We start from the raw sequence: 16,712 nt of genomic DNA on the forward strand, positions 1-16,712 counted from the left end.
TGTGATGCTTTCAAGAACCGCGCTATTTATCTAGTAAGCTAGGGGGTCAAATTGTACCCAAACTTGCGGACAAGAAATGTCATGACTTATGGTACCCTTTTGCTAGCCTGAGTCCCTGGCCTCTCACTCGCAAAATGGCGGACAAACATGGCGGCGGCTCGTTCGAGGCCTGAGAACGATCCGTGCATTTTTTATGGAGGACTTTTTCATGCGCGACCCTGTATAGACCTTTTTCTGATGACGTCACCTAATCGATATTGGGGTCCAAGAGACAGCGCGTGTGCCAAACAAAGTTTTTTTGGGGTCAGTGCGTGACGACTGACAACAGAACCAGTCCGGCCGTTCGTCATTTTTTTAATTTTCTTTCCCGGTTTTCTTTTTGTTTGTTCACTAAATCCATCATCATGGTAAAAACCTGTGTGGTGCCAGGGTGTGACAGAGAGAACGTTTTCAGTTCTATAGGGCTGGGATTCTATAGAATCCCAGCTCCTCGCTTCGCATCGCGAAGGCGAGCGTGGTGCAACGCAATTTTCAAGGGCAATGGACTAGCAAAGGCACAGCAACTGTCAGATGTGCGTGTATGTGGCCTACATTTTCAAACAGGTAAACAAGCTTAATACCACTTTTAATATGTTGTATATTATAGAGTTGGCAATCCTCAATTGTATTCAATAAATAATGAATTATTTCAAAATAATTGTCATAATTCCCATAAAAACAAATCGTGATTGATGATTCAGTCATTGAGTACATTGAGTAGTGTAATTCTCTATCATGACAGCAAATGAATAGGCCTCATATACATTCTGTGTTAGCCCGAGCCGAGGTACTCACACCTCGGTCACAGTCTACGATTTCCACTGGCCTTCTCCGTACGAAGGTCTGAGACTCCTAGGCCTATAATAGTAGTAGGCCTACAAGAAGTCATACCTGGCCACGTGTTATGAGTTGGGGGTCTCATAGGCTGGAGCCCGGACATTTGCTGCAGAATTTTTTGCCTAAATGTCAAATTGTTTAATTACTGTAGATACCTACATAGGTAAATTATATACCGAATTAAAGCTCTTAGTGAGTGCTTCAAATTGGTACCTTAACTTTTAATATAGCATGTATACTTCAAAAGTTATAGCAGCTGAACGAAAAAAATGTCAGGGTGGAGTCGGATCGGCCCATGATATGCTGGCCCATGATATGCACTTTTGTGTTAATGTTTGCTCCAGCTTGTTTATATGTTGTTTCTGATTTGCTTCTTTGCCCAAAATTAGTCAAATTGCCTAAATATGACAAGCCTGAATATTATTAAGTATTCTGAATGTATAATCTTTTGAGTTTTAGGGTTTTAATTGAATTATTTAGCCAGGGTGGAGTCGGCTTACGATATGGCTGCTCGAGAAATAGCGGCTCAGGATATGCTCTTTTCCGGTGAAGTTTGCGAAAACTTATCAGGATTGTATTTCTGATTTGATATACACTCTCAGATTTAAATATTTAAGATACGAACATAATCTTCTTAATTTACCTACATGGTCCTGGTAAAAATCCCTTTTTTTTAAGGGGGGGGGGTCCATGTATTTAACATGTTCAGTGGCGCATCATGGTAAGTTTTCTGAAGGGGCAAAGACAAACAAATTCCTACATGTAGTAGCCATCATTTGACCCTGTGTTTACCTGGTGTGATTGTTGTGCAAAACAATGGCTATTGTACACTATATTTAAGCCCAAAATTAAGGTGAACATTTGTGTTTACCACTTACCAGGCCAATTTTCAATTTCACACTATGGGGGGGGGGGTGAAATTTTCTTTGGGAAGGGGTTGGTTATAGGGGTGTTTGACATTTGTGGGGGGGGGGTGAGTTAGCTAACCAACTCATATTCAGTGGGGGGTGGGCTCACCAACTTAACCCCTTGGTCTTCACCATTTCAAAAGACTACAATTACATTTACATAAAGTCACTTCAATGTACATCAGTTGAACATACATGTGTATTTAAATTAGCACTGACTTCATCTCAGTTTTTTTGATTCTTTGTACCGGTACCTGTATCTTTCTTGAACATAAAGTAATTTTGTATAAGACTTTCCCAGGAGACAGTAATTCCAAAAGAAACTGTTTTGCATATATATATTGGGATTAACTTGCAAAATATAGATCTGAAATTCTGCAAATCTTATTATTTTAAATCCTGTTGTTGACTGTGATATCGTATACAAGTGCAACTTTAACTTACTACAAACTTCATATTTTGGACAACAAATTTCAAAATACTGTGAATAACTTGTTGTAATGTCAACTTGAATTCATATACATGTACATATATCATTCTTGACTTTCTTGTACTTTTAATTACTTTATTTTTCTAGACTAACAGGATTTGTTAATTTCATCAAATTCAGCACCGTTTTTATGCGTTGGCTGCGTTTTAACCCTTAGCAATTTGAGCACCATAACAGGTAGCAAAAGTAAAACTATATATTTTCTGAAAGCTTTTGATGTGGGGAATGCAAAATGGAGTCTGTTTTGATGTAGGGTAAGGCATTTTAAAAATAGGACCACTTGATCTTTGGCAATTTTTTTTTAATTTTTCCCTTTTTATCTTCATATATATTTCTTAGCATCATAAATAACTGCATTTTTGGAATCCTCATGAAATTTCCTTTCAGAATATGTATACTTTGCCTATAGTAGCATGTACAGGTACTGAAATAATTAATTATAAACAAAAAATGGCGCGATTTCCCAAAAATATGCAATGTCCGGCAAAAATCCCCCAACTCAAAACGCATGGCCACCTAGAATATTTTCTCAAGTTGAATTTTATCCTTTCTAGGTATGACTGATTTTACCGTAAAATTTGCGTCAATTCCCGATGTCATGATATATGCGCCACGTTTTGTAGGCTTTGATTGCCAATTACATACGAGTACAACTGGTAATCAGCCAAAGCCGGTCTGTGCAGTGCTAGGCTGCTATTCAATTGCTATTCATTGGGTGACATGTAATTTCTATGTCATTTGCCTGTACGATGATCCACCCAAAAATAAAAATCATCGTATAGATCCCTGTACTATAGAAAAATTATCAAATTCGTGGACATCGTGGAACATTCAACTACGCTTGTTACTCCGCGACTAATCATGCTAACTACACGCGCGTACAACGCTACTCTACGGGACTACGCGTCCATATTAGCGAGGCTATCTGCGAACAACTGCTTACTACGCACAGCCACGCAAAGAGTATGTTCCACGATGCCCACGAATTTGATAATTTTTCTATAGGCCTATACATTTTGTAGACCACTTGACATGTGACCTCATTGCCTGGCAGTATGCGCACGCATTATGGCACTTTCCATTGTTCTTTGCCCTGCAGGCTGCAGTGTGCGTGCGCATCGTAGTTTGCTCAGGGCATGTGTATTTTAAATCTCCCACCACATTTCATATCCAAGAAAAGCCATTGAACAGTGAAGCGTATCAAAAGACCAATCCCTCGCCTTTGTTGATAAACATTGATGTCAAGTGGTCTATAGGTAATAGTCCTATAGCTAAAATAATAGAACAGGTTTTCTCGATCATTGAGAGTATGAATGTACTGCATGCAAGCTTAGTGGAATGACACGATAGCACGATCGATTGTGCACGCTGGGATATGCAGCGCTGCCCAAAGCGTGATGTGGTAGGCATTGTCATTGCGTGCATGAACTCTCATGATCGAGAAACTATAGTAGGAATTCCAATTGAATGAACGCAGCTTTCAACAGCTGTACACGATAAACCGTGATCGTATATCGCATAAACTACAACACGAAAGCACAACCTTGGATACAATGTTAACCAATCACAAGTGTGTTGGCATGGTTAGATTCAATTTCGCGTTACCCACCCACAGTCGCACACGCTGGCGTACATCGCGCAGTGTACGCAAAAAAAAGTCACACTATTGAAACCTGTGTTCATTCAATTGGAATTCTAAGCTCGAGAAGTCAAGCCAAGAATTTGCTCACCGATAGCTTCACATTTTAGAGACCATTGTATTCAAAATCGAGTCGGATTCGCTGAAGCATGACACTGTGTAAATCAATGGATGTTAAAAAGTAAACACAGCCGATCACAACAGGCGATTGCATGAAAAATCTTGCTAAAATAACACTTCAGCAAAATTTTAAACTGTCCAAAATAGGCAAATCTTGCTCCTAAGAAGATACAGTTGACTCATCTAAATTTCAACAAAAACAGAATAGATAACCTCCGGTGCAAAAAATTGCACTGGTGTCCAACCGAATAAAGATAGCAACACACTCTAGAATCGAATGCATAACTGTCATGTTCAAATTTGAAGCTGGAGTTCTCGAGTAAATTGAACCCTATCATACATGTAAATTTGGACGTTTGAATTAGCAATTAACAGATACCCAATGTAAATGATATTGATAATGAGTGCAGGTCTCAGTTACTGGGACTAAACATGCTAAAGGGTAGGCCTACACAGTATCAATTTTTTCAGTACCGGTATTTATTTTAAATAAAATATCACTTCTACTTTACCATTACTTGAAACGTGAAAATAAGACTTTACAAAACATATGTGCAGTGTGTGTAAATTTTGAGTATGGTACATTTGAAGACTGTCAAATGACTAAATTTCTGACCGTAGTGATTGTCACAATAACAAAAATTAATGTCTCATAGGACAAATTACGTAGGACAGTGACACCACTTGCACACATACATTGTTATTACCCAGTGTCTATGGGGTCCTCACAGATTTGGGGTCAAAATTTCTTACTTGCTAAGAAAAACATAGGACAGTAACGGTATGTTCACACATAAATTGTAGTTACCCTGTGTATATGTGGTATTTTTTTATTTAGGGTCAAAGGTCATTAAGGGCCACTTCCGGTATAAAACGAAATACCTTTAAAATGCTTCTTCTCCCACAAATTACGTTAGGACAGTGACACCACTTGCACACATGCATTGTTATTACCCAGTGTCTATGGGGTCCTCGCAGATTTGGGTCAAAGGTCATTAAGGGGTCACTTCCGTATAAAACGAAAAACCTTCAAAATTTCTTATTTGCTAAGAAAAACATAGGACAGTAACGGTATGTTCACACATGAATTGTGGTTACTCAATTCATATGTGGTATTTTTTTATTTCGGGTCAAAGGTCATTAAGGGCACACTTCCCTCCTGAGACGAAAAACCTTCAAAATGCCCCTTCTGCCACAAATAACATATGTAGCAAAGTGATGCCACATGCACCCATGCATTGACATTAGCCAATGTCTATGGGTTTTTTATATATTTTGGGGTCAAAGGTCATTGGGGGTTACAACACGGCTGTGTTCGTGGTCTTAGACCACAGCTAAGTCTAGTTTAAAATTTATTTCCAAAGTTCATTTGCCCAGAGTAGTTCTGAGAGTATTAACTTTTTGCAAGCTCTTGTCTGGAGTAAAATAATATTGAAAACCTCAACAATTGTGGTGTAAATGTATGTTAAATGTTAAATCAGATCTGGTAACGGAGGTAGAAAACTAGTATTAGTAAGGATGTATCCAATATTTTAATTTATTAACATCAAACATGTACCAGTTTACATTCAAAGTGCAATATTCAGGTTACACTATTCATAAAACTACCATTAAACCTACAAATCCAGGGTTATTTACTCTGGAATCACACAAAAAATGTTGTAAACATCAGGATGTCACCTCCGAAACACTAATTTTTAGTTCCATGTAACTTTTATAGTTATTATGTTCGCAATGAAAACAGGTTTGGTTCCACTAGAATGTACAAAGGGTGAGTAAGTACTACATTCACATTCAGTTGAAATGGGGTTCTCTAAAGCAAGGATAACCTGGATAATGTAACTGGTCTGTTTCGGATGTGACAACTTGTTTCGGAAGTGACAGGTGCTAACGGAAACTTTAGAATGCCTCGGAAATTTAAGCGATAGGGTACTATTTCATACCGGTCATTTATATGTGATGTAAGTACAAAAGTAAACTTTTAGTGTGTTAAAAATAAAACTGTTACTGCCTATATTAATGTTATGATAAAAAATTAGTTATTTCGGATGTGACCAAAAAGTTAACGGAAAAGTTAACACTCAATTTGAAACTTTCACAATTTTTTTTAGGTCACAGATGAAATCTTTTTTTACAATGTAGTTGAAGCAGCATTAGTACAGGATACAGTTTAAATTTGTGGGTAACTACAAAATTTAATCTTGTTTGTAGGGAACAACAGGTTTTCAAATATAGGCATCAATTGCTAACGGAAAATGTCACCTCCGAAACACAGATTTACATCAACGTGTCTTTAGAAATTAGATGGATAAAAACCGGAAAACCACGCTAGCATTTAAGTTTCGACACTTGCCTCTTACAGCAACTAAACAACAACTATGAATTCAATCCCTATAAAAAAGTGGAGGCCCTGAAGAAAATGAACATGAAAACAGTTACCCTTCAAGTGGTAAGATAATCACCATGTTATTGGCTCCCAAATCTGAAAGGAGAAAGCTAGCAAGTTGGTTAATGCTACCTGAGGTAGCCCCTGGTGGAAGTAGTCTCCTTGCAAAAAAACAGCCAAATCAATCATGTTATTAAAAAATTACATACCATTAACTGTCAATTTTTAAGTTACATTGATTGTGAACAGAGCCAGATAGCAACACAACGTTGGTCCAACGTCCGCGAACAGTAAATCTGGATAATTTTTTTTAGTTAAGGCTCAAAAAAATGTAAATTTCCCAGTGCCTGAAGCAAGCTAAATTTCCCACAATTTATAGCGTGTTTTTTACAAAAAAAGACACAATTTCCCTCCAAACACCAACATTTCTTGGGAATGAGCTTCCCAAATTCCCCACTTTTTCGAGCCATGGATAAAAAAAACAATTCAAAGTTCATGTTACCATATAACGGAAAACAAAATGTGTACCTCAATATGATTTTTTACCCAAATTGATTTTCGCCAAGGCACTCAAGAATCTGAATAGTTGGGGCCCGAGTTGGGGCGGCTTAAGAATCTGAATAGTTGTGGGGGGGCTCAAGAATCTGAATAGTGGGGGATTATAATTTTTTTCTTCACTTTTAGCACTACTTTTAGTAAATACTGTTTTGCCCCATTTTTGGCGACATACAAATGATGCTTACACGAAGCCTTGAAGGCAGTAAGTCCCATCAGCACACGATCATGAACCGATAGCTACATGGGTAACACTTTGGGTGATTGTGTCATGGCAGACCTTTTAGCTGGGATTCATGCATGATGCATGCGCAGTTTTTTCATTGTGGTATTTTGTGGTATCTATGGGTGTTGGGGTAAAGAAAACCCTGTCTGTTACATACATGTGGGAATAAAATTATTAAATTCTTTATGTTTTCAGGAAAACCAAATTCTAACCCACACAACGTAGATTATATACCCAATGTTTTCAACTCTACAACACAACAGTGTAGTGGTCCTGAACTGGATGCCATTGAAGGGTTGCTAGGTCTACAGTCAGAAACAGTACCGGTAAGTTAATTGATTAAAAACAAAGATTAATTAATACGTAATTTTACAGCAGTACATGCACATTGTATTAAACCATCTTCATACACTCAGACATGGTACCCCCTAATAGCCCTCGAATTAAGGATCTGAATTTAAGGGGCACGACAACTTTTTAGGGCAAGTTGATAATTGCCTTGGATTTTTACTGAAAGGGCAAGGCAGCACAGCAGTTTGTAATATTTCAAGAGGGCATCATGGCAACTGTTGAAAATTTGAGAAGGGCACCAAAGCAATTTCTCAAAAGTGAAGAAAACACACACAAACATAGATCGATGATTTTATAATGAAGGGGCAGGGCTGGGGCTTTTTAAACTAAAATTTTACATACTAATAGTGCCAAATTGATCTACCAAATTGCTTAAATTAGGTCTTCATTTTGCAAAAGTTTCTTAATTCTCAGGGGGCATTTTAAAATATTATTAAAAAACTGCTCTAGATCTGCCACTGCTCCAAACAGTGGCGTAGATTTCTTTTTTGACTCGGGGTGATGAAAAAATGTCTTGAAATATAGTGAATCCAGCACCTTTTAGAGAAAGAATAAGTTTACAGTACAAACAATTTTGCCATTTTGAAGCTAAACTGTTGAAATGCAAAAGTGGAATGCGCAAAATTGTGTGCACTTTTGGGGCTAATGAGGTTAATTTGGTCATAAACCCCCATGCAGGCGTTAACATAGGGGGATGATTGTATGGACCATCCCCCTGGCCAAATATTGGGGAAGATCCCCCCCTCCGGATCTACGCCTATGGCTCCAAAAACACACATACATGTATTGTTAAAAATAACTTCAAAAATAATATTATAAAAATACCCCTTGGGCAATGTTTTTGACTCCTTCAGAGGAAAAATTCACAATTGAAAGGGTCAAAAAAATTTGAAAATACCCCTTCAGTAAAATGCTTAAAGAAAACCCTGCATATGGGCATGAAACTTGGTGGGTAAATTCATTACTTAGAGCCAACTTTTTTGCAGGTCATTTTGTGGTCATCCAAGAGTCAGCTGAGGCATATGGGCATGAAACTTGGTGGGTACAGTCATCATCAGCTAGATAATCGTGCCCAGCCGAGAACCGCCAAATTCATATAAAAGACAAAACCTCTTCCAAAAGTAATCGCAAAAGCAGGCGGTCGCGAAAGCAGGCAAGACTCGTGGTTTGAGAACCGCCTTGTTTGCGAAAGTGGTCCCTGACTCCCTGGTACAAGCTCTCTTATTTTCACCCTTGCTAACCGCTCCCGTTTACTCAATTGTAGCAGGGACATGTGCGAAGAGCGGGAGACCCGCTATAGTAATCTATAAAATAACTATATTTTTGTTATTTTAGAGAGAATTAATTTTAGTAGCAGTTTTTTAAAAGTAATTACATATTTATGAAGTTCATAATTATTTCTTTTCTAATCTAATTGCAGGTTACATCATCTAAATCTAGAGAACAGGAATTGGAGGAGGCAAATGAAAGCTTAAACAATGAGGTTAGAAGTCTGCGATGTGAACTTAAATCTGCACAAGATAAATTACAGAAAGTTACATTCAATTCAAATGCAATCATGAATAATAATCAACAAACTAAATTTTATACTGGTCTACCAACATTTCAACTGTTTATATTTATTTTGATTTTATTGCACCGTTTGTGAAAAAATCTCAGACATCTTTGACACTGTTGGATGAATTTTTTATTTTTTGGTCAAATTATGCCTTAATCTTGAATTGAATGATATTGCAACTAGGGCAGGGGTGTCCATATCAACTATACATAGAATTTTTTATAAGTGGCTGGATATTAGTAGTGTTAAGTTATTATTTTTAATTAAATGGCCTTCACGCCAAGCCCTTAGATCATCCCTACCCAACATTTTTAAAAATCATTTTCCCCATGTATCATCAATCATTGACTGCACAGAAATTTTTATTGAACGTCCCACAAATTACAAATCACGAGGCCAGACTTTTTCTAATTACAAAAAAAATAATACTTTAAAATTTTTGATATCGATAACGCCAAGAGGTTCCATTTCATTTTTGTCAAGGGCATGGGGTGGGAGAACTACTGATCAGCACATTATTCGAGAAAGTGGATATTTATTTAAGCCGGAGTATGGTGATCAAATATTAGCGGATAGAGGGTTTATTAACAAAGAAGACTTTTCTGTTAGGGATTTGATTTACACGCTCCAGCATTTACAAAGGGCGAAAGCAATTGCCAGCAAAGGATCTTGAAGAATCAAGAAGTTTAGCTTCAGTCAGGATAGAAGTGGAGAGACTTATTGGTCTGTTGAAATCCAAATACCAAATTTTGAAAGGACCTGTCCCAATTACAATGGTAAAAAGGCCAGATGACAAAAATTATGCTACAATTGATAAGATTTTGACAGTTTGTGCAGCACTCATTAATGTTATGCCAACTATAGTCAACACAGACAAAGTATAATGTTATTTGTTGTGTTGCATTGACCTAGTAGTAGGGATGTCCACTGTCAACACATTTGCTGCTAGAACAGTTTCCCACTCACTGTGTGTGTGCACTCACCCATGTATTGTCTATGAAAACACAGCTCCATGCACTATACGCTGGCGAAGTTATGTAATTATCGGATTAACTACCATAGCAAAAGGTGAAAACAATTTTTGAATATACCGCGCTACACTGATACGTTCATGCGGTACCTCTTCATTGAACCATATCATGCTGATTACTTGCACCTGTAAGATTAGTATCTTTGAAAAGACCAGTATTGTATTCAATCTAATGCTGCGCGATATGTTCAAAATAGTTTTCACCTATTGCTATGCTAATTAATCCGATTAATTACGTAACTTCGCCAGCGTAGAGAGGTTGTGCATGAAATTATTGATTGGCTCCAAAGAAATGATTTGAACTGATGTCGTAATCATGGCGCAGTGCAGTCCATTCAATCAAATGTTGTCATTAACCTATTTTAGGCCAAAATAAAAAGATTTGCCTCAAAGCTTGCGCATGAGTTTGTAAAATCACGCAATTTGAAGAAAATGAAATGCATAAAAAAAATTTTTAATTTAATTTTTTATAGTTTTTTCCGGAGGGCAAGAGTTCTGACCCCCTCCTGTCAGTGGCACCGCCACTGGACTGCCACCATTTCAGATATGCTATCCATCATGGCTTCCATGTTGTAGCAATGCACACACAGTTTATTGCTCAGTGTAGTAAAGTAACCTTTAAGTTGGAGTTTAATGTTACCAAAGTTATGTCATGATGAAATATAATCATTTTTGAACATACTATGTGCTGCTCTTAAAAGATTTAAAAAAAATTTAAACTACCACTATTCATTTAATATAATGTACTTTTCAGCTGTGAGCTGTCTTGGCCACATGATGGCTACCAGTATTATTTATCAATCCATTCTCAAAATATGACTTAAGTGTCTGGTGGAAAAAATGTTGACTCGATGTTTATATGTTTTAAAGCATATTAAGAAAAATGAAACAATTCTGTTACCCTTTTTCAAATGTTTTGTTCTGAAATTTTACTCCTCTATGGAGATATTTTCTGGAATGGAACGTCCGATTAAGATGATTTGAATGGCAAAATGTTTCTTTCATCAAGTCCCAGCCAATAAGTCAAATCTGAATCACTTTTAAAAGTACTTACAGTTTTAGTGGACATCCCTACTACTAGTATTATGTCAATATACAGGTATGGTAATGTAAATTTTTGCTATTGTAAGTTACAAAACAATTTAATGACCTACAATACAATTACATATCCTGAAGACTTTTATTATACTTTTGTCATACTGATAATTAATGTTTTATTCACAGAGCTTGAGTAGTTGAAATATTTGTTTACACTGTTGCAGAAATACTGTACCTGTTTCATACATGTATGTAGGGACAATCATACCTATGTATTGGTTATTAGGTTTAACTATTTCATGTGTAGTTTCATAGTCCACAACAATTTCATCTTGATATTGTTCATAATAGTTTTTCCTTTCAATTCAAATTTTAAAAGCAATTTTCACATGTCTGTTTCGTGCCCTGTACATGTACATTGGCATGAAATTTGTGAATATTAATTACAAGTTGAGCATATTTGGTATCTTGCATTTCATACCAAATTATAGGACAAAACTCATCACTTTTTAACTTTGTAACCAACATGTGCAGATTGTCCCTAACTGATATGGTACAATGTACCCATCATTGTGTTTTTATGTCCATTTACATGTGTAACCTGATCGAGTTTCCAAAATGCCATCGTTATGTACATTGAATTCATTATTCATTCATTATGGTGTTTCAAAGTAAATGATTTTTGAATAGATTATCTTCTAAATACTACTATGGTAAGCTTGTAATAATAAGTGGGACTCATAACATTGTGGAGTGATATACGCTGGCGAAGTTACATAATAATCAGATTAACTACCAATAATAGCAATAGGTCAAAACTATTTTTGAATATACCACACTGCACTGATACGTTCACGCGGTACCTCTGCATTGAACCATATCACGCTGATCACTTGCACCTGTAAGATTAGTATATTTGTAAAGACCACTATGATAGTAGACATACACAGGCGATTAGTTACACCTGCTTGTAGTGCAGCGTGATATGTTCAAAATTGTTTTGACCTATTGCTATGGTAGTTAATCCGATTAATTACGCAACTTTGACAGCGTATAGAATGGTGTACACAATTAGGCCCAGCATTTATGCATAAGTGTGCTTTGCATTTTGCATGACACATTTTTGTGGATTGGTTAAACTATATTGATGTAAGCAGTAACAAAAACAAATGATTTTAAATACAATTGTAATTTCTTCAAGAATTTTATGTATGTCATACATGTTTAGACCTTATTCTGATGATGTCATCTAATCGATATTGGTGTCAGATGTAAAGAAACAACACATGCATTTACCACGTGCCCACAGTGTGAAAACACCAAATACTGCGTATTTGCTCCTCTGTTTTGTCATCTTTCACTTTAGCTTCCATAAAATAATTGTTTATTACAGGAATTGTTACCTTTGTTTCAGCTTGTTTCGATACTCCAAAATACAAAAGATGATACGGAAAAACCGTGATGCTATTTGAAAATCAATCTTTGTTTTGTTTCACATTTTGTTTACTTTCTACACCGTGACAAACTTAACGTGTACTGCGAGCTGGCAATCCCGCGCATGACTTAAAGTTGATCATGCGCTGGCGCGCTATTTGCGTTTGTGTGCTGATGACTCGAATCAAATGCTGGACCCAATATCGATTGATTGGTGACGTCTGAGAAAGAGGTCTATGAACACAGAGTTTTATTTCAAAGTTTTAGGGGCCTGAGCTTTCGATCCTAGCAGGATCTTTATCAAAGGCAGAGTGATCCTGCCTTTGATAGGATCAAAAGCCCAGGCCCCTAAAACTTTAATTTTACTTAACAGGCTATTTTTGTGGATAAGCAGTTTACAACAGCTCACTTTTTAACACAGAGTTTTAATTACACTTACTACATTATAGTTATATTGTGATAAAGAGGAAGCCCTGACAGGGCAGTTCTTCTGGGTAAACCAATCCTGCCTGGTTATCAAATTAATCAGTGACATGGTTATCTCTGAATTTGACAGACCTGTGTTAATTGATGTTGTAATATTATTGCATCAATTAGCACAATTATAGTACCAGTGCAGGCCAGAGAAGATATCTTATACACTTCCCATAATGCATTTCTTTCATTTCAATTATCTGTACTGATTTAAGTAGTGCAACATGGGTCAAAAGTGATGAAATACAGTGAACAGATCACATCCCGATCTTGCAAAATATGTTTATTTCTTAACTATCGGCCCATGTATGTCCCTGGGGTACAGTACAGCCAGTCTATTCTCAAAATGAAAACAAAGGAAACCTGTACAAAGCAAAGGATTTGTGGAAGAATAATATATCTTCTCTGAGTGCAGGGACTCAAGTCCATGTGTGAATGGTTGAGTGTTCTTCAAATGTCCCTGATAGAGATGAAACGTTCAATTTAATCTTGAGATTGTCAGGGTTCCCTGCCACTCGGAAGAATCCGGGAAAATGAAAATACATTTTCATGTACTTCCTTAAAGGTAAAACTTAGTCAAAGTAATGGAAAACTGAAGGAATTTGAGTAACACAAGAGAGCATTAAATTGACCAATTCATGGTGAAAATTCAAGTGGAAATATCTCTCATAGAGAGAGTTGAAAATAAATAAAAACTCTCAATTTTGTTTAAATTTTGAAATGCTTAGTAAAATTTGAAAGCCATACCGTATTTCGTGAAATAGTCGCCCCCCTCAAATAAACGCCCCCACCACTTTTTTCAACCAAGATGTTTAAAAAATTCCGATATTTCCATGCTATCTTGTGTATAGTAAGCTTACCAAGTTGCTCACATGGTCGGTAATAGCAGCAATAAATGGCGAAAATCTGCATCAGAAACCCGAAGTGAACAAAAGTCAGTGTCAAAAGTTCATAGTTCGTCATTTTAGCGTGACTTTTAAGCTTACCTAATGATTTTAACGGGAATTGTCGTGCTAAAAATGACCTCTAATAAACGCCCCCCCTTGGGAAAATGTAACGCCACCGGGGGCGTTTATTTGACGAAATACGGTATATTATAACATTTGCTGAGGAGGATGTATATTTTGTAAATGATTTTTATTGATTTTCAATTACCGTATTCATTGGCGCTTTTAAGTCACTTTGGGTGGGCGCTTATTTTATACCTGGTTTGCATAATTTTTTCGTAAGGGGCGTTTATTAGAGACAAATTTAATTTACATATTAAAAAAGGGCTCTGAGATGTTCTAATAGCTTTTCTGATTCAGAAAATGTTTTGCAAGTTTAAACAGGATTGTAGTCCTCCAGCTTTTTCACTGTATCGATATCTCTCTGTCACTTCAACATTAATGGTATCCTTTAGCAAATTGAAAATACCCTGGGTGGGCGCTTATTGGGGCATGGGCGCTTATTGGAATGAATGCGGTAGGTACTGTAGTTTTGTCAAAAATTGAGATTTTGAATAAAGTTACTACAAATGACTAAAATTATTACAATGGATATCAGGGGCGGATCCAGGAATTTTCAATAGAGGGGGCGCCGAGCCACCACCGCCCCAGACAAACAAGAACCTAGACCAATAACTTTGACTCGCGTAGTGAAGCCGACACTGCTTAGCAACGAATTTGACAAGGACGCATACCGGACGCAAACAAGCGAACATGTTACGTCTATGGAACATGCTGCATTGGACGCGGCGCTAACGGCGCAGTTATCACGCAAAACGAGCGCGTCAAACATGTATGCGATATTTCTCCTCGCCTAGTAACCCCCCGTCAATCCGTCAATATCACCTTGGATACGGGGCTTCACCTCCCGCTGTGGTAAAAGATGGGCAGTAATAGGTCTAGGTGGTATGTCTATGACCACCGCCGCTGCTGCGGCTCGGCGCCCACACAAAGTCAGGCGCCGCTCTGCAAAAATACACAGAGTCAGGCGCCGATCTGCAAAAAATAGAGGGGGCGCGCGCCGGGTGCGCCCCCCTCTAAATCCGCCACTGGATATATAACACATATGCGATGTTCATAACACATGACATACACAGCACAGCCAATGGAGTGATGCATGTATACACTGTAAAATACAGGTACCTACAGTTATGTACAGGTAATGGTACCTACACCTATAGGTGCAATAATATATTACTGTAAAAGTGTTTAAAAACTGCAATTATAGATATATATATATATATTTACAAAGCTAAAAACTGCAATTATACTATAGATATATACAAAGCTTTAAATATGTGTAAGCACATTATTATATTGTACATTTATTTATTATTCAAATAAATTTTAAAAATTATTCAAATTTATTATATTATATAAATAATTCTATATACAAATTATAATGAGTTCCATGGGAAACGCATAAGTTATTATTGCCAATTTTGCCATTAATTTAGATGGCACCTTCCATGCCCAGGTTCCATGCCTATTATACACCTGCACCAACAACTATTGCCCAAACAATTTTTAGAAGTCACACATTTGAAAGATTTATATGTCTTGTGTGTTGGGTTGTATAACAATACAGTAGGCTGGACTGCCTTAACCGAATTGATCATATCTCACACAGGTCTCTTTTTTCAGACAAATCAAGTGTAAATGAGCTGTCAACATTTGACCACAAATTGCATTAAGTTGTGAAAACTCATGAACACACTGTGTCATACACTGTACTGCTCTAACTATGAAAGCTGGATGCTCTGGACACCTCGGAGAGATAGGTTGGAGTGAATTCCAGTTGTGATCAATCCTGTTAAGATAGTGGAACCTATAATGTCAACAAATTTGTGGTGGTTTTTTTTTCATAATCATATTCAAAAAGAATAATTAAGTAATTGAATGACAGGTTAGCTTTAACAGGTGCAAGTAACAGGTCAGTCAGGATTAAAGATTTACCATTGAAAACTATGTGGATTTTCCTACACTCTTAAATTTTCAAAAATATCTCTGGTCCCCAGATATTATTGGAACCTTTGTTTGGGCACAGAGCCAATTTTTGTGCATAATATTTTTGCAAAAGAGTTTTGATAATAGTTTCTTCATTGAAAACCACAGACTACCAAAACCTGGAGGTGAGGAAATGGTGTGTAGGGGAGACCGGGGTAAAGTAGACCCAGGGGCAAAGCGAAACACCCCATTAATTTCTTTATAATGCTGCCCTCAATCTCCAAGCTCATGTGTTTAGAACACGGCATGGATCCAGCATTGTTTGTGATAAGGGGCAATTGAATGAGTCGGGTATGTGTGATTTTTTCAGAAAATGTCTGTTTTGATATATTTAACCCGATAATTTATAGAAATATTATTATCTGCCAAAGCACTGTGCTTTTGCTGAATTACTTTGATAGCCATATTAATGATAGATGGGCTTAAGCCTATTCATGCATGGTGACAGGAATAGTATACTGATATACCCGGGGTGATATACCAAGAGGTAGGCCCTAAGTGGTGTTAACAATGAAGACACACCTCAAGGGGGTACATTTCTGTAATACCCCCTCCACGTTTCACTTGTGACTCTACCCTAGCCCAATGAACTTTGGGCCAAGCGGAACGACCTTTTTCAAATTCACACCATTTA

At 37.1% G+C, this 16,712-nt stretch overlaps 1 protein-coding gene across 1 annotated transcript; it reads left to right on the top strand.

Annotated features, from left to right (window-relative positions):
• The first annotated feature begins 226 nt into the window (after positions 1 to 226).
• Positions 227 to 9,199, top strand: LOC140142944 (uncharacterized). The gene is made up of 3 exons (XM_072164971.1): positions 227 to 603; positions 7,396 to 7,526; positions 8,972 to 9,199. The coding sequence occupies exons 1-3, from the start codon at positions 405 to 407 to the stop codon at positions 9,197 to 9,199; spliced, it is 558 nt and encodes a 185-aa protein (XP_072021072.1). The 5' UTR covers positions 227 to 404.
• Positions 9,200 to 16,712: the final 7,513 nt, after the last annotated feature.

This window comes from Amphiura filiformis, chromosome 20 (assembly GCF_039555335.1).
Source record: "Amphiura filiformis chromosome 20, Afil_fr2py, whole genome shotgun sequence".
In the NCBI taxonomy this organism is placed as follows: domain Eukaryota; kingdom Metazoa; phylum Echinodermata; class Ophiuroidea; order Amphilepidida; family Amphiuridae; genus Amphiura; species Amphiura filiformis.